This window comes from Eretmochelys imbricata, chromosome 5, assembly GCF_965152235.1.
Source record: "Eretmochelys imbricata isolate rEreImb1 chromosome 5, rEreImb1.hap1, whole genome shotgun sequence".
Classification (NCBI taxonomy): Eukaryota; Metazoa; Chordata; order Testudines; family Cheloniidae; genus Eretmochelys; species Eretmochelys imbricata.
The window spans coordinates 39,155,154-39,173,532 of record NC_135576.1 but is presented as its reverse complement, the minus strand read 5'-3'; the positions used below and the strand labels follow the sequence as shown (position 1 = coordinate 39,173,532).

The following is an 18,379-nucleotide window of genomic DNA, read 5'->3' as shown; positions in this document are numbered from 1 at the left end:
AAGTAGGGAGGTTATTTTACCTCTGTATTTAGCACTCGTGTGACTGCTGCTGGAATATTGTGTCCAGTTCTGATGCTCACAGTTCAAGAAGGATGTTGATAAATTGGAGAAGGTTCAGAGAAGAGCAATAGGAATGATTAAAGTATTAGAAAACATGCTTTATAGTGATAGGCGCAAGGAGCTCAATCTATTTAGATTAGCAAAGAGAAGTAACAATGGGCTCTCCAATCTAGCAGAGAAAGGTATAACAACATTATCATCTGATAGATGGAAACTGAAGCTAGACAAATGCAGACTGAAAATAAGGCGTACATTTTTGACAGTGAGGGCAATTAACCATTGGAGTAATTTATCAAGGAACATTCTGGATTCTCCATCATTGCTGATTTTTAAGTTAAGATTAGAGGTTCTCTCTAAAAGCTATGCTCTAGGAATGATTTTGGAGGAGTGCTACATTCTGTGTATACAGGAGGTCAGACTAGATGATCACAATGGTCTCTTCTGGCCTTGGAATCTATGAAACATATACATACACAGCATATAATTTTAATTATTCGCATTTACCCAGTTCATCCCAGAGCTGCCTATACTTGTCAGTCATTGCAGTGCCTTGTTGCCTCCAAAGCGACAGACGAGGGTCAGCCATGAACTGTTCTGTTATCAATGTCAACATGCGAGCTCCATTAGAGTCTCTCATCTTTAACATCTCTCGCACCTAGGAAACAAAAAAGATCTCTTAATACAAGATTGAAAAAAGAAGCTACATAATACTAATGAAATACTGAAGCTTATGTTTTATTTAATTCCTCCTCCCTCTTTGAGGCACATACACTATTTAAAAAAAAAACTCTCACTGTCAAAAAATTTTAAATGAGAACTTGACTACATGGAGTTTGTTCTCCAACAGTAAAAATGATTTTAGATCACTGTTAATGTCCCACTGCAATTTCTGTTCTGAACAGGTTTTCCACAAGAAATTTAGACTTACATTAAAATGTATGCCCCAAGAATATCACATACGGTTTTCCAAAACTTTGGGGAAAAAAAACTAGTGATGATAAACAAGTAGATTTTAAGGCACATCAAGTTATGCTCCACTGATGGAGAATTCTTGGTAACATAATGCTGTACTAATAAGGCATAACTTGGTTTTAAAATGACTGCATTTTCAGTAATTAATTAATCAAATATGGGCTGGATAGAGGAAAACAAAAAAAGAAGGAGACCCAAACGTAACCCCTACCTTTGCAAAAAGCAAATTGAGCTGCTTCCCTGATCCATGGTATCCACCCTGGGAGAGAAAGAGTTTAACTTGCTCCTGGACTTGTTCTTCATCCAAGTGCCAACAGTTTTCATCATCTATGCTAGCACCTGCTGTTGGGTCAGGAGCACCTACAAACAGCAGCGAAAAAATCATTATGGTCTAAATAAAGATTATAGGTCCATAGTGGGAGGGGAGGGGGAAGGAGGTCAGAAGTACAGAGGAATTTTTTGGACTTGGGATCTCTCTTGTTTTGGGTATTGTGGCTTTACCTTATTAAAATATTTTGAAGTTTTTTCTCAGTACCCCGACCACTCTGAGGGAAGACGAGAAAGGGGCTCCAAGTAATCATATTTAATAATTAACTACAAACTAAGCAAAAACCTGTTTAATTACAAGAGGTTTCACAAGACAAAGTTTCTGTAATACGATGTTTTATGTCAGTTTCACATAAAAATATAGAACATGATACCTGAAACAAAGGTATTCTGGAAAGTTTAAAGTGTGGCTCTCTACTCCAAAGGTTCCATGTTCATGATCTAAGTGAAATTTATATCCAACATTTTCAATTACAAGACTTTTTTTTTTGCCAGTATTGCCAAACCAGCTTGAGGTTCCCCTTTTTGTGCACCAGTACATATAAGAAAAGGTTCTGCAAGCCAAATTTTGTTTCCTTTAGTACCTCTTCAATCACAGTGTCTTCAGATAGTGTTTTCCATGACACCTGTACAACACCCAGTGCCTTCAATAATCTTGCACAGATGTAAGTGATTGATACTTAGGGTATGTCTTCACTACCTGCCGAATCAGCGGGCAGCGATTGATCCAGCGGGGATCGATTTATCGTGTCTAGTCTAGACACAATAAAATCGACCCTCGAGCACTCTCCCGTCGACTCCTGCACTCCAGCGCCGCGACAGGCGCAGGCAGAGTCGACTGGGGAGCGGCAGCAGTCGACTTACTGTGGTGAAGACACCATGGTAAATCGATCTAATACGTTATTCACGTAGCTGAAGTTGCGTAACTTAGATCAATCCCCCACCCCAGTGTAGACCAGGGCTTAGTGTAAAATTCTGTTGATGGCCCAGTAATACATCAACTCAGTTCCTCTTAGCTGTAATGGCTCTGCAAGGCCAATAGGAGTAAAAAAAAAAAAAACAACCAAACAAAAAAAAAACAAACCCCAAAGCACAAAAACGCGAACGCAGTAGAAAAACTCATGAGTAAGCAAGCATGTAGAGGGAATGGATCTGTTGATTAATAAGCATTTTTACACAGGCTAGGTCTTCACTGCACAGTTAATTCGAGTGTACATAACTGAGTTAAATCCTTTTAAGTTAGCCTACCTTGAGTAGCCACACTATGAAACAGCACTCAGACTACACAGTGCAATTAGATTATCCCACAGAGTATCTTTATTAGCAGCTGACAAATTGTGCTAATGTAAGTTTTAGCTTATATCCTTGACAGGCCAGACAACTTGAGTTGAAAGCACCACCACCCTCAAGCTTTTGTGCGTGTGGATGTAACTTGAGTTAGGGGCAACAGTCAAGTTATCTACAATGCAGACAAGCCCAGAGCCAAACTGCACTTTTATGCCCTGTCTAGATTAAGATTTAAAGGTGGTATGATAGACCAAGTTAACCCCACTGAATAGCTAACACAAGGGTGAGCACACTTTTTGGCCCCGGGGCCACATCGGGGTTGTGAAACTTTATGGAGGGCCAGATAGGGAAGGTTGTGCCTCCCTAAACAGCCTGGACCCCACCCCCTATCTGCCCGCTCCCACTTCCCACCCCCCTCAGAACCCCCAACCCATCTAACACCCCCCCTTGTCCCCTGACCCGCCCGTCCCAGGACCCCTGCCCTGGACCCAACCCCCCCTACCACCAGTCCCCTTACTGCCCCAACCCCTATCCACACCCCCACCCCCTGACTGCCCCCCCAGGACCCTGACTGCCCCCTGATTGCCCTGACCCCTATCCACACCAGCGCCCCATCCAACCCCCCTGCTACCCGTCCCCTGACCGCCCCCCCCCCAACCTCCGCCCCATCCAACTGCCCCCCCCACGACCCCTGCCCCTTATCCAACCCCTCCCCACCCCCTTATCACGCTGCTCAGAGTGGCAGGCACTCGCAGCAATGCTGCTGCCCTACCTGGCAGGAGCAGTGGGCCAGAGCACCGGCGGCACAGCGCACTGAGGCTGCGCTGGGGGTGGGGGGGTGGAGGAGAGACAGCAGGCTGGGAGCTCAGGGGCTGGGCAGGACGGTCCCGCGGGCTGGATGTGGCCTGCAGGCCGCAGTTTGCCCACCTCTGAGCTAACACCTTCTATAACTCTAATCAAGACAAAGCAACTGTACTTTAGAACATGTTCAAGTGGTTGAATTAAAGGCTTTACCTTGACCAGTCAGCACATTCTAAAGTACAATTGCTTTGACACTCTCAGAATTCTAGAAGCTGTTAGTAATTCAGCTATGCAACATCTCACCACTTAAATCTTACTCTAGACAGGGCCTATGGGTATGTCTAAACTGCAGTTAAAAACCTGCGAATGGCGTGGGTCAGCTGACTCAGGCTCCGGGGGCCTGGGCTAAAGGGCTGTTTAATTGTGGTATAGATGTTTCAGCTCAGGCAGGAGCCCAGGCACTGGGACCCAGTGAAGGGGAGGGTCCTAGAGCCACAATTAAACACAGACTTACTCCAAGCCACGTGAGCCTGAGTCAGCTGAAACAGGCCGGTTATGGGTTTTTAACTGCAATGTAGACATACCCTAAGTATCCTTCTGTAACCAACACGATAAAAATAGTACGCTAACTGGAAACAAAGGTATCAATTCAAATACTTTTTTCAATAAGTGCTGAAAAGTTTAAGAAGAGGACAAAGTTCTCCAGAGTTTTTGAAATTAAAAATCACTACTTCAATTCTATGGATTTAATAATTTTTTCACCATTCTAGCTATGCCATGCAGAGAAGCTCATAGATGGCTGAAAATCTGAAGCAAGCTCCTTCTGACTAGTGAAGACACAACTGGAAGATTTTGAAGAGCAGAGAGGTGTCTTGTACTCAACTGCTCGTACCTCTGAAAGCCAAAAATCTTATAGCTTGGGGTTCCTAATGCTTGAGACCATAAGAATGGGAATCTTGTATGGATTGTATCCTTAAATAGTTTTTTAAATTGAGAGACAAAAACTGTGTCCTTGAATATGTCCATGTAACTCCCACTGACTTCCAAGGTTGCTCTTTAGAGTGTGTGAAGACAAAAATTGAGCCCAAGACATTATGAAACTAAGGAATGAAAAACTTCACTCTAAAAGTGCTTCTCTCTTTACTTAGTTCATTTTAAGCGGCTTTCAATGCAGTGCACTACATGAAACAAATGTTGATAAGTCTTCAGTTGCAGAGAATGAGATAAAAAGGGAAATCAAACCACAGGAGAACAGGCAGTGCAGCTGTTGCAGTAACTTGAGTTTTTTGTATCACCTTGCAAAATAGCTTAAATATTTCATTGCTCCAAAACACACAAAGACAACTACTTATTGCACTTGTCATTAATAAAATATATAAAACACAAAACTTGCTTTAAAATAAACTGGTTGATATAAATTATAATTTAAATTAATTTTTGCGGGGTTAGTTTTAATTGTATTAAAACAATTTAGTAAGAAGTCATAGCTAAACTTCACTATTTGTGAAAAACCAAATTCTTTCTGGAACTATTTACATTTTATCAAAAGCTCATAAGTCAGTTTGTGCTATAATGCTGAATTTCCACAAGACTATTATTGATTCTCTAGTAATGACATACTGTCCCTGGAACACTGGTATCAGATCAGCCCAGAACTGTAACAATAACATTGCCAGAGAGTTCTCCAATACAGGAGTAATGAACAGGGCAGTTTTGAGGGAGTTCTCCAGGTGAGGGAGGAGTGACCAGGTGACCCTTGGGGTGAGTTTGTCATCTGTTTGTTTGTTTGTTGTGTGCTTTCTTGATTAAAGCGTATAGTGTGGTTTATTTAGTGGGCTGCATGCTCACCCTAGGCCAGGGGTGGGCAAACTTTTTGGCCCAAGGGCTACATCTGGGAATATTGTATGGCGGGCCATAAATGCTCACAAAATTAGGGTTGGGGTGCAGTAGGGGGTGAGGGCTCCGGTTGGGGGTGCGATCTCTGGGGTGGGGCCAGAAATGAGGAGTTTAGGGTGCGGGAATGGGCTCCGGGCTGGGACTGAGGGGTTTGGAGAGCAGGAGGGGGATCAGGGCTGGGGCAGGGGGTTGGTGTGTGGGGAGAGGCTCAGGGGTGCAGGTTTGCAGCATCGCTTACCTCAAGAGGCTCCGGAAGCAGCAGCATGTCCCTTCTCTGGCTCCTACGCTGAGGCGTGGCCAGGCAGCTCTGCACGCTGTCCCGTCCGCAGGCACCACCCCTGCAGCTCCCATTGGAGCGCCAGAGGGGGCCATTGGAGGGGGCCATTGGCGCGCATAGGAGCTGGAGCAGGGCCATGCCACAGCTTCTGGGAACCGCATGGTGCGGTCCCCAACCCTGCGACCTGGCTGGAGCGGGACCATACTGTGGCTTCCGGGAGCCTGACCTGGATCTGGCCTGCGGGCCATAGTTTGCCCAGCCCTGGCCCAGACTGATAGCTTCCTAATGAGGGGCTTGACTACCATCCATTGAGCCCTGATCCCTTTAGGACCTCTTGACAAGGGGGTATGGCTAACTCAGGGAGAACAGCCAGCCCACAAGCGACCAGAGCAAACAGGAACAGCAAACAGGAGTTTTCAGAGGGAGATTAGAGTGGGAGCACAAGATACAGATACACCTAACAAACATTCTCTAAACTTAGGCCAATAATTGACCCCTCCAACCACCCCCTCCCCCACAGAAAACAAACCACCTCCTTTCCCCCCAAAAAAAACCCCCAAACCCTGCAAGAGTAAAAATAACAAAGCACAAGTCCAGCAGCAGAGTGGGGGCTACCCAGTTTATTTCAGAGACTGCTGCATGTACGATTACCTGCCTTGTGGGCAGGTGGCGTATGTATGTATTCAGTGCAAGGAGCTCATGGCCCTCAGAGACCATATATGGGCTCATGAAACCAGAGTGGCTGAACTGCAGGAGCTAAGTAAGACAGAGGTACATAGATGAGACTTTCTGGGACATAGTAGAACGGTCCCACCCCCAATCTGGCAGCTTCTGTGCTGCAGAGGAGGATGAAAGCCTTGGAGAAGGACTATATCAAAAAGGAGCAGAGGGAAACAAGCCCATAGTTGGGGAACTCCTTTCAGATGTCATGATATTGCCTCGTACTGACGATCCTCCTCTGAGGGAGGTGACCCCAACTTATTTGGAAGAGACAGGCAATAGTAATGGAGGATTTATTACAAATATAGAGCATTACGTTTGTGATGACTGGGAGAACCACCTGGTGAACTGCCTGTCAAGTGGGAAGGTTGTGGATCTCTCAAGACATCTAGATAGACTTATGTGCAGTGCTGGGGAGGAGCCAGTGGTTGTGGTACATGTAGGTACCAATTACATCAGGAAAGGCAGGGGAGAAGTCGTGGAGCTAAATTTAGGCTGCTAGGCAAGATACTCAAATCCAGGACCTCCATGGTACTATTCTCTAAATTGCTTCCAGTTCAATGTACAGGTCCAGTTAGACAAGCAGAACTGCACAGTCTCTATGCGTAGATCAGACGGTGGTGGTAGGAGGGATTTAGATTTATTAGGACCTGGGAACATTTTAGGAATGAAGGAGACTATACAGGAAGGATAGGCTCCACCTAAACCAAAATGGAACCAGACTGCTGGCATGTAAAACTAAAAAGCTCATAGAGGAGGTTTTAAACTAAGGCTTAGGGTAGTGTTGAGATTTGTGGAGGAACGCACAGGCCAGGCAGACCCATCCCTTAGGGGAGGATTTATTAAAGGGGATATTCTATATCCTCATAAAGAGGAGAGGACAGAAGTTGATAAATTACAGGTAGGAACTGAAGAGAAACAGTCAAGCAAAAGAGAGTTCCATTCAGTTACATTACATGAAGGCATACAACTAAATATTGACAGATCTTTTAAGTGACTGTATATAAATGCTGGAAGTCCAAATACTAAGAGGGTAAACTTGAGTGCCTGGTATTAAAGGAGGCTACTGAAATAACAGGCATCACAGAAATTGGTGGAATGATGATAATCAATGGGACACAATAATACCAGGGTACAAAATATATAGGAATGACAGTAGGTCATGCTGGTGGAGGAGTGGCACTATATTTAAAAGAAAGCATAGAATCAAATATAGTAAAAATCTTAAATGACAAACTTGACCACACCATCTTTATGGATAGAAATTCCATGCTTGAATAATAAGAGTATAGCAGTAGAAATATACTAACAATCACCTGCCCAGGATGGTGACAGTGATTGTGAAATACAGTCAGGGACATTGGAAAGGCTAATAAAACAAAGCCAAGTAATAATGGAGTATATCAACTATCCCCATGTATACTGGGAACATGTCACCTCAGGATGGGATACAGAGATAAAATTAATGACTGCGTCTTGGAGCAGCTAGTCCTGGAACCTAGAAGGGGAGAGGCAATTCTCAATTTAGTCCTAAGTGAAACAAAAGATCTCATCCAAGAGGTGAATATAGCTTAACTGCTCAGTAACAGCAACCATAATGTAATTAAACTTAACATCTCTGTAGGGAGAAAATACCAACACAACACACCACAGTACCATTTAACTTCAAAAAGGTGATCTATACAGAAATGAGGAGGCTAGTTAAACAGAAATTAAAAGGAGCTGTCTTAAGACTGAAATGCCTGCAAGCTGCATGGAAACTTTAAAAATTGGAAAGTCAAACCCTACTGAGGAAAATAGAAAGGAACAAACTTTGTTAAGTCAAGGTATAATTAGGAAGCCCAAAAAAGAATTTGAAGGGCAACTAGCAAAAGACAAAAACTAAACAGCAATTTTTTTAAAAAAAATATACCCGAAACAGGTGACTGAGGTGCTAAATGAACAGTCAAGGAAGACAAGGCTGTTGCAGAGAAGCCAAATGAATTTTTTGCATCAGTCTTCACTGCAGAGGATGTAACAGAAAGTCCCATACTTGAGATATTCTTCTTAGGTAACAAATCTAAGGAACTGTCCAAGATTGAGGTGTCAATAGAATATGTTGTAGAACAAACTGATAAATTAAAACAGATAAGTAAAGAAAAGCCAACAATGTTAGTTAGGAACCATTAGGAAAGGTATAGATAATCAGATAGTAAATATAATACCTCTATATAAACCAAAGGTATGTCCACATCTTGAATACTAATGTTCAGTTCTGGTCACCACATTTCAAAAAGAATATATTAGAATTGGAAAAAGTCCAGAGAAGGGAAACAAAAATTAATAGACGTACATAACAGCTTCCATATGAGTAAAAAGAAAGTCAAGCGTAAAAAGACTGGGACTGTTCATCTTAGAAATGAGATAATTAAGAGAGGATATGACAAAGGTCTATAAAATCATAAACCGTGTGGAGAAAGTGAAAGTGTTATTTACTCCTTCACATAAGACGTGAACCAGGGGTTGGCCCAATGAAATTAACAGGCAACAGGCTTAAAAACAAACAAAAGGAAGTACTTCTTCACATAATGAACATTCATCCTGTGGAACTCATTGTCAGGGGATGTGCGATGGCCAAGAAAGAAATAAGGTTCAGGAGTCCTTCAAGGGCTGTTAGTCAAGATGGTCAGGGACACAACCTCATGTTCTGGGTATTCCTAAACCTCTGACTGCCAGAAGCTGGGACTGGAGGAGAGGGGATGAATCCCTCACTAAATTACCCTGTTCTGTTCACGCCCTCTGAAGCATCTGGCACTGGTCACTGTCAGAAGATGGGATACTGGGTTACATGAACCACTGGTCTGAGCAGGGCGATCCCTACCCATACGCAAAGTATGCAGCTGCGGGCTGCACCAGCCCCTGCTCCACCTCTTCCCTATCCCACCCCTGCTCCACCCCGCCTCATCCCACCCCAGCCTTTCCCCTGAGGACTGCAGCAAGGGTCGGGTGCCCTGCACTCACAGGCAGCAGTCAGTGGAGCGACCTGGCTCCAGCCCACTCCATGCCACCAGCTCCCAGCCGTGCCACTGGTGAGTGCTGGGGGGCAGTTTCCCCTCTGCCCCCCAAGTCTCCCCCAGCAGAGGCCTGGGACCCCACACAGTTCCCCCGCAGGGGGGCTGCGTAGGGCACCAAAATGGCTAGGGATGGCCCTGGATCTGAGTCAGTATGTATGGCGTTTATGTTCTGGTTTCAGCCGGGTTCTGAAACCGTTTTCCACAGTAGCACTGTGCCCCTAATCATTGTTGCCAGAAGTCTTGGTGACAAAGGTCAAAGATACCATGCTGAGGGTCTGCTCACAAATGTGGCTCAGCCTAGTATTACAGAGACTTCATGCAGTGTCTGGAGCCTCCTCTCTCACAAAGCTGCACGTGTTATGCTCAGTATGGTTTGACTTTTTCCTTTTTTTAGTTAGAAAAAAAGTTAAAGGAATTTCCTTATGTGTATTTATTGTCTGTTTGGCAACAGGGTGTAACAGTTTACTGTTAAAACTCACTAATTTTTCAACAACCCCGTTGGCAGTCTTAGTCAATGGTCATGGACTAAAAAGGCATGGAGGCAATGTCTGAAAGGGCATGGCCATTCTAAGCTACCTTCTCACCTAAGAATTAGTAGTATGGAGGCCTGAATTGCCACTACCCATGCCACCCCTGTTCTGTGGATAAACAGCAGATTTTTCTCCAGGGCACTCAATTGTACTTTTCAAGTGTACTACATTCACTCATACTAGAGTAAACATTTCATAGGTCCAGTGTCTCTCTCCCGCACCCCCCAATCAGAGCAGTAGATAGGATTTTTTTTTTATTAGCTAGGGTAGTAGTTTAAAGCAGTAGCGGAAACTGAGTTTAAAACAAAAAACATGGTTCCTATTGCTTATTGTAGGCACCCTTTACTAACGGGGCCTCTGAACTCAATTGAGAGTGTTCCAATTGAGAAGATCCTGAGCGCTGTAATCCAACCTTGGAGTCCACAACTCCCATGATGCCTTGGGAGGAGAGAGAGACTTCTTCTAAGGAGAGCAAATGATAGACTATTTTGGAGAGGCGATGAGATTGCTTTTGTGGAGCTTTGTCCATACCAGGAGCTGCTGCTCAACTGCTGCTAGGAAGCTAGAAGCAACTACTGAGAATTTGCTGGGGGTTTGAGCAAGCAGGGAGCCTCAGAGACTTGTTGGCTTCATTGGAAGCAGGGCAGAAACTGTTGTTGTGCCCAGAGCTGACTGAGGTGGATCTGCAGTGAAGGCAGTGTGAGTAACCACCACCCTTTTTTGGGAAAGTACTTGCAAGGAAAGGGGCATAGCAAAGCCTTTAAGGAGTTGTCTGAGTCTGAGAAGAGCAGAATGGTCTTCTCATCAAACCAGAGCCCAAGTTTGTTGACATTTGATTAAAACAACTCCAATCTTCAGAAGGGGTGTGCAGCTTGAAAGGATCCTAAATTAGAAATGTTCTGCCCCTTGTTGTCTTGGCTGGACTGATTCACTGGACCAACAAAGTGTTGTCTTCAGCTTCAAGATCTCCAAGCACGCCCACACAAACAAGTGTTTAGAACTCTGAAATCCAGAGGAGTGTCTACTCAGGGGTGGGTTAAATGGTGGCAGTTTTAATGCACGTTAGATAAGTTTTATTTACTACTGCAAACTATTTTTTTAAATCGATTGATGAAACTGCCACACCCACTAACTTCAATTAGTAGTGACATTTAATCTCAGTCTGTTATACCGTGTTTCCTTACGTTGTTAAGTAAAGGTATGTTAACTTTAATCTAAATGTATACTGGGTGTATATTATTTATAATTGGTATCTTTCAGTTAGACCCATTGCATGGATTAGAATACGCTTATTCATGGAGGCTCCAATTTAGTGTGTACAGGGCCCAGCCAGGTGGATACACTGCCAATTTTAATTTCCTTTACAAGTAAAAGGACTGCAGCAGAGTAAGGGATAGAGGATTCCCACCTATACATCACCACCACTGGTATATTCAGGATCTCTTTCTGTCAACAATATCAGGAGCCCAGGCACACAGGTGAGTGTTGCTTGTCCCCAGGGAGGAAACGGGGGTTACATTATAAAGACAGCTGTACACCTGCCTAAAATAGCTGAAGGCCCAAACAAGCTCTAAATCTGTAATGAAGTGTTGTTTGTTGTTGGAAGGAGCACAGAACTGAGAGCCAGAAATTCTTGAGTTTAATCCTAGCACCAACACCAACTCCCTTTCCCTATCTGTAAATTGGGGATAAATATTACTTATGTGCTTCAGAGGTTTCATGAGGATTAATTAGCATATGTTTGAGCTTTGAAAGTGAAATGCACTAATTATATGAAATATTTAAAAACCTGTAATTAAATGGTGTCAGTTCAGACACTCATATATATTTGTTCCCTCCTCACCTCAGGCTTAGTTAACTTATCTGTCATGACTGGTCTTTAAAATAGATTTTAGTTAATGCATTTATGGCCTTTTTTAATTTACATATACACAAACAGGTGCAGTATATGAATAAGGATATACATTTTTAATATGTGCTTCTATGTCTTAAAAACAAAATGTTTAATATAAATTAAAAATATCGTGCATGGGCAGTAGGTCTTTTTCAAACATCTTTTATGACATTCCTGAACCAAATTATTTCAGAAAGCTGCTGGTCTCCACAGACTATTATGACAATTAAAAGCTACCTTTTTAAAAACTAACCCATTTTCAAGTTCTGAGCTGAAGAATCATTTTTATTTTTAATTTAAATTTCTGAAGACTATTAAGAGACATTTTTCTTGTTGACATTGCTTAAAACATCTCAAACAACTTGGTTTGAGCTTTTGAATTAAGTTTAACCTTTGAACAGAATGCTGCAAGTGTAGAAATTTCACTCTAAAAGAACAATATTTGAAAGTGAGAGTGAAACAAGGAGCTTACACTTCTCTTTCAAACCTGCATTTACCAGGGTTCTGACTTTTTAGACTCTGGCACAGGAAAAATTTGGAAAGAGTCCAGTGGAGGGCAACAAAAATAATTAGGGGACTGGAACACATGACTTATGAGGAGAGGCTGAGGGAACTGGGATTGTTTAGTTTGCAGAAGAATGAGGGGGGATTTGATAGCTGCTTTCAACTACCTGAAAGGGGGTTCCAAAGAGGATGGCTCTAGACTGCTCTCAGTGGTAGCTGATGACAGAACAAGGAGTAGTGGTCTCAAGTTGCAGTGGGAGAGGTTTAGGTTGGATATTAGGAAAAACTTTTTCACTAGGAGGGTGGTGAAACACTGGAATGCGTTATCTAGGAAGGTGATGGAATCTCCTTCCTTTGAGGTTTTTAAGGTCAGGCTTGCCAAAGCCCTGGCTGGGATGATTTAGTTGGGGATTGGTCCTGCTTTGAGCAGGGGGTTGGACTAGATGACCTCCTGAGGTCCCTTCCAACCTTGATATTCTGTGATTCTATGTATCAGTGAAGAGTACTAAAGCATGGCTTGAATAAGTGGTTTGGATAGGTTTGACTGAAGATAGAAACATTGCTATCAGACTGCAGTGATTCTGTACCCTTACCAACACAACAGCATGGTAATTAACTTTTATTAAAGTGTAGGTCAGAATTAAACTGAATTACTTTAGAGGCACCATTTGAATTATATAAAATCAACATACGATCAAATTAACAGTCACAATTACATTATACCTTTGATTCCTAAATGCTTCAAACTTATACCTGAATCACTTAATTTGCCAATAAATTTCAAACACTTTTTGGGGAGGAACACTTGTGCCTATTTAATCAGTACACAGTAGCACAGGAAGGTGATCCATCTAACTCAATATCTGGAGAGAGGCCAGCATCAGATGCTTTAGAAGAAGTTGCAAGAAACGCCATAGTAGGCAGATGTGGGTTAATCAGTCCTCCATAAAAAAGTGTTACCCTAACCCTCAATATAGTCTTAAAAAAACCTCCCAAAACACTTTCCTCACATTAACTACTATAACTGGATATTCATGTTATCTATACACGTCCAATCACTCAAAATCTTGCTAAATTCTTGGATTCAGTAACACCCTGTGGCAATGAGGTCCACAGTCTAGTTGTGTGAAGTAGCATGTGTTTTTATCAGTTTTGAACTGGACACCTTTCAATAATCATTAAAAGCGGCAAAGAGTCTTGTGGCACCTTATAGGCCAACAGACGTATTGGAGCATAAGTTTTCATGGGTGAATACCCACTTTGTCGGATGCATCCATCGAAGTGGGTATTCTCCCATGAAAGCTTATGGTCCAATACGTCTGTTAGTCTATAAGGTGCCACAGGACTCTTTGCTGCTTTTACAGATCCAGACTAACACGGCTACCCCTCTGATACCTAACAATCATTAAGTGTCCCCTTGTTCTGGTGCTCCCTGTCTCATAGAACAGAAACTCCTGAACTACCTTCTCTAGACCATGCATTATTTTCTATACATTTATCTGGTGTCCTTTTATTAGTTTCATTTCCAAAATACACAGGCCAAATATTTTCAGTCTCTTCATATGAGATTTTTTCCACGCTTCTATTCATTCTTCATACCCTTCTCTGAATCACCTTTAATTCTGCAATATCCTTTTTGAGATGCAGTAATCAATACTGCAAACGGTATGCCAGATGAAGGGAAACCACTAATTTGTACAAAGGGATAATGTTTTCTGTATCATTCTCCACCCCATTCCTTATGAATCCTAGCATTTTACTTGTTTAAGGTATAACTGCACACTGAACTGAGATCTTCACTGAGCTGTCCACAATGATGCCTAGCTTCTTTTTCTGAGTCACTGCTGTTAATTTTGAACCATGTAATCTGTCTGAATAGTTTGAGTTTCCCTTTAACACATATTACTTTGGGTTTATCAACACTCTGAGTTTCATCAGCCGTTGTGTCTCCCATTCACCTGGCTTGGTTAGGGCTTTCTGGAGTTCCTCAGAATCTTCTCTGGTTTTAACTAACTTAAATAATTTTTTGTCTCCTGCAGTTTTTGCCACCACACTCCTTACCCCATTTCTTCCAGATCATTAACCAACCACCAGTTCTGGTATGAAACCTCAAGTCACCCTGCAGTTTGTATTCTGCTTCCCGATGATGAAAAATGATCACTTTGTTTTCTGTCTTTTAGCCAGTTTCTTATCCAGGAAAATATTTTATCCTTCACAAGGGACTATTTAGTGTCTACAGAGGTTACCACACCACTACTAATTAGTCCCTTGGTTAACAGGTTCTCTTTTATGCACCACTTCATACATTCAAAGAATTCTATCAGATTGGTTTCTACAAAAGCAAATTGAGTCTGGCGAAACTGCTTAGACCCTACCTATATAGTGTGGGTTTTTAAGTCAATTTACGAGGTATAGAAGGCTTACTGGTCTGTAATTCTCTGGATCGTTAAGAGAGTCTTTTATAAAACACAGGTGCAACATATGTTACCCTCCAATCCTTTGGTGCAGTTAAGTTTCTTAATGACATTGCATGATTTTTCTTAGCCATGTAATTGATAAGACCCTTCAGAACTCTTGGGTATATATCATCTAGACTTAGGCTATGTCTATGCTATGAAATTAGGTTCAATTTATAGAAGTCGGTTTTGTAGAAAATGTTTTTATACAGTCAATTGTGTGTGTCCCCATACAAATGCTCCAAGTGCATTTAGTCGGTGGAGTGCGTCCACAGTACTGAGGCAACCATCGACTTCTGGAGCATTGCACTATGGGTAGTTAACCCACAGTTCCCGCGGTCTCTGCCGCTCATTTGAATTCTGGGTAGAAATCCCAATGCCTGATGGAGCAAAAACATTGTCGTGGGTGGTTCTGGGTACTTATCAGGCCCATCCTTCCCTCCCTCCCTCCGTGAAAGCAACGGCAGACAATCGTTTTGCACCTGTTTTCCTGGGTTACCCATGCAGATGCCATATCATGGCAAGCATGGAGCCTGCTCAGCTCACCGTATGTCTCCTGGGTGCTGGCAGATGCAGTACTACATTGCAACACAGCAGCAGCTCATTGCCTTTTGGCAGCAGACAGTGCAGTATGACTGGTAGCCATCATCACTGTACTCCAGAGTGCTCTTTTAGCCGACCTCAGTGAGGTCGGTCAGAGGCGCCTGGGCAAACATGGGAGTGACTCAGCCAGGTCATTTCCCTTTTAAGTTTTGTCTCATGGCGATTCAGTCCTGCCGGCAGTCGTACTGCACTGTCTTCTAATGAGCACCCAGGAGATGATGATGGCTAGCAGTCGTACTGCACCGTCTGCTGCCAACAAGATGTATAAAGATGGATGAAGTGGATCGCAACAAGAAATAGAACAGATCTGTTTTGTATTCATTTTCTCCCCCCTTCCTCCCTCCCTCCGTGAAATCAACGGCCTGCTAAACCCAGGGTTTTGAGTTCTATCCTTGAGGGGGCCATTCTGTTTCTCCTTGATGCAAAGCCACCCCCTCTGTTGATTTTAATTCCCTGTAAACCAACCATGTAAGCCATGTTGTCAGTTGCCCCTCTCTCCGTCAGAGCAATGGCAGACAATCATTTTTTGCCTTTTTTCAGTGCAGACGCCATAGCCCACTCAGCTCACCGCGGCAATTATGAGCACTATAAACACTGTGCGCATTATCCAGCAGGATAAGCGAAACCAGGCGAGGAGAAGGCGACTGCAGCTCGGTGATGAGAGTGATGAGGACATGGACATAGACTTCTCACAAAGTACAGCCCCCTACAATGGTGTCAATTGGGCAGGTTCATGGCGTGGAATGCTGATTCTGGGCTCGGGAAACAAGCAGAGTGGTGGGACCGCATAGTGTTGCGGGTCTGGGACGATTCCCAGTGGCTCCAAAACTTTCACATGTGTAAGGGCACTTTCATGGAACTTTGTGACTTGCTTTCCCCTGCCCTGAAGCGCAAGAATACCAAGATGAGAGCAGCCCTCACAGTTCACAAGCGAGTGGCGATAGCCCTGTGGAAGCTTGCAACGCCAGACAGCTACCAGTCAGAAATCAATTTGGAGTGGGCAAATCTACTGTGGGGGCTGCTGTGATGCAAGTACCCAACGCAATCAAAGATCTGCTGATATCAAGGGTAGTGACCCTGGGAAATGTACAGGTTGTAGTGGATGGCTTTGCTGCAATGGGATTCCCTAACTGTGGTGAGGCCATAGACGGAACACATATCCCTATCTTGGCACCGGAGCACCAAGGCAGTGAATACCTAAACCGCAAGGGGTACTTTTCAATAGTGCTGCAAGCACTGGTGAATCACAAGGGACGTTTCACCAACATCAACGTGGGATGGCTGGGAAAGGTACATGATGCTTGCATCTTCATGAACTCTGGTCTGTTTCAACAGCTGCAGCAAGGGACTTACTTTCCAGACCAGAAAATAACTGTTGGGGATGTTGAAATGCCTATAGTTATCCTTGGGGACCCAGCCTACCCCTTAATGCCATGGCTCATGAAGCCATACACAGAGACCCTGGACAGAAGTCAGGAGCTGTTCAACTATAGGCTGAGCAAGTGCAGAATGGTGGTAGAATGTGCATCTGGACGTTTAAAAGCGCGCTGGCGCAGTTTACTGACTCAGTTAGACCTCAGCAAAACCAATATTCCCATTGTTATTGCTGCTTGCTGTGCACTCCACAATCTCTGTGTGAGTAAGGGAGAAGACGTTTATGGCAGGGTGGGAGTTTGAGGCAAATCACCTGCCCGCTGATTACGCGCAGCCAGACACCAGGGTGGTTAGAAGAGCACAGGAGGAGGCGGTGCGCATCAGAGAAGCTTTGAAAACCAGTTTCAGGAATGGCCAGGCTACGGTGTGAAAGTTCTGTTTGTTTCTCCTTGATGGAACCCCCCCCGGGTTCACTCTACTTTCCTGTAAGCTAAGCACCCTTCCCTCCCCCCTTCAATCCCCGCTTGCAGAGGCAATAAAGTCATTGTTGCTTCACATTCATGCGTTCTTTATTAATTCATCACATAAATAGGAGGATAACTGCCAAGGTAGCCCGGGAGGGGTGGTGGAGGAGGTAAGGACAAGGCCACACAGCACTTTAAAACTTATTGAATGCCAGCCTTCTGTTGCTTGGGTAATCCTCTGGGGTGGGTGTCTGGGTGAGGAGGCTATGGAACTTGGGGAGGAGGGCGGTTGGTTACATAGGGGCTGTAGTGGCGGTATGTGCTCCTGCTGCCTTTCCTGCAGCTCAACCATGCGCTGGAGCGTATTAGTTTGATCTTTCAGCAGCCTGAGCATTGACTCCTGCCTTCTTTCAGCAAGCTGATGTCACCTACCATCTTCAGCCCGCCACCTCTCCTCGTGGTCATATGGTGTTTTCCTGCACTCTGAGATTGTCTGCCTCCATGTATTTTGCTGTGCTCTGTCAGTGTGGGAGGACAGCATGAGGTCAGAACATTTCATCACGAGTGCGTTTTTTTCGCCTTCTAATCTTTGCTAGCCTCTGGGAAGGAGAAACATATGCAGCTGGTGGAGGAAAAAAGGGAGAGTGGTAGTTAAAAAGACACATTTTATAGAACAATGGGTACACTCTTTTATGGTAAACCTTGCTGTTAACATTACATAGCACATGTTCTTTCATTACAAGGTTGCATTTTGCCTCTTATTGAGGGTATGCCGGTTTGGTGCGAGAGATCACTCATGCAGGGCCGGGCAACAGAATTTGACTTGCAGGCAGCTTTCGGCTTCTTTAACCTTCATAACATGTAGGAATGGTTTCAAACAGCAGCACCCTCATTTCCCATAAGAAGTAGCCGTTGGGTTGGCCATTAAAAATGGGTTGGCAATTTAAAAGGAGGGTCTGCGGTTTCTGGGTTCAAATGCAGCAGAAACCCAACTACTCCCCCCCCCACACCCAATTCTCTGGGATGATGGCTTCACCCCTCCCCCCACCATGTGGCTAACAGCGGGGAAGATTTCTGATCAGCCACAGGCAAACAGCCCAGCAGGAACGGGCACCTCTGAATGTCCGCTTACTAAAGCTACCCTATTTCAACCAGGTGACC

General features: G+C 43.9%; 1 protein-coding gene across 1 annotated transcript in view; it reads right to left on the bottom strand.

Moving 5' to 3' along the window:
- Positions 1 to 18,379, bottom strand: part of ZSWIM6 (zinc finger SWIM-type containing 6) — a 159,824-nt gene that overhangs the window by 51,415 nt on the left and 90,030 nt on the right. Inside the window, exons 3-4 of the mRNA XM_077816905.1 lie at positions 1,244 to 1,392; positions 565 to 715 (exon numbers count right to left, since the gene is read on the bottom strand). Of these exons, the coding sequence (XP_077673031.1) occupies positions 565 to 715; positions 1,244 to 1,392 (300 nt within the window). The remainder of the gene's footprint in view (positions 1 to 564; positions 716 to 1,243; positions 1,393 to 18,379) is intronic.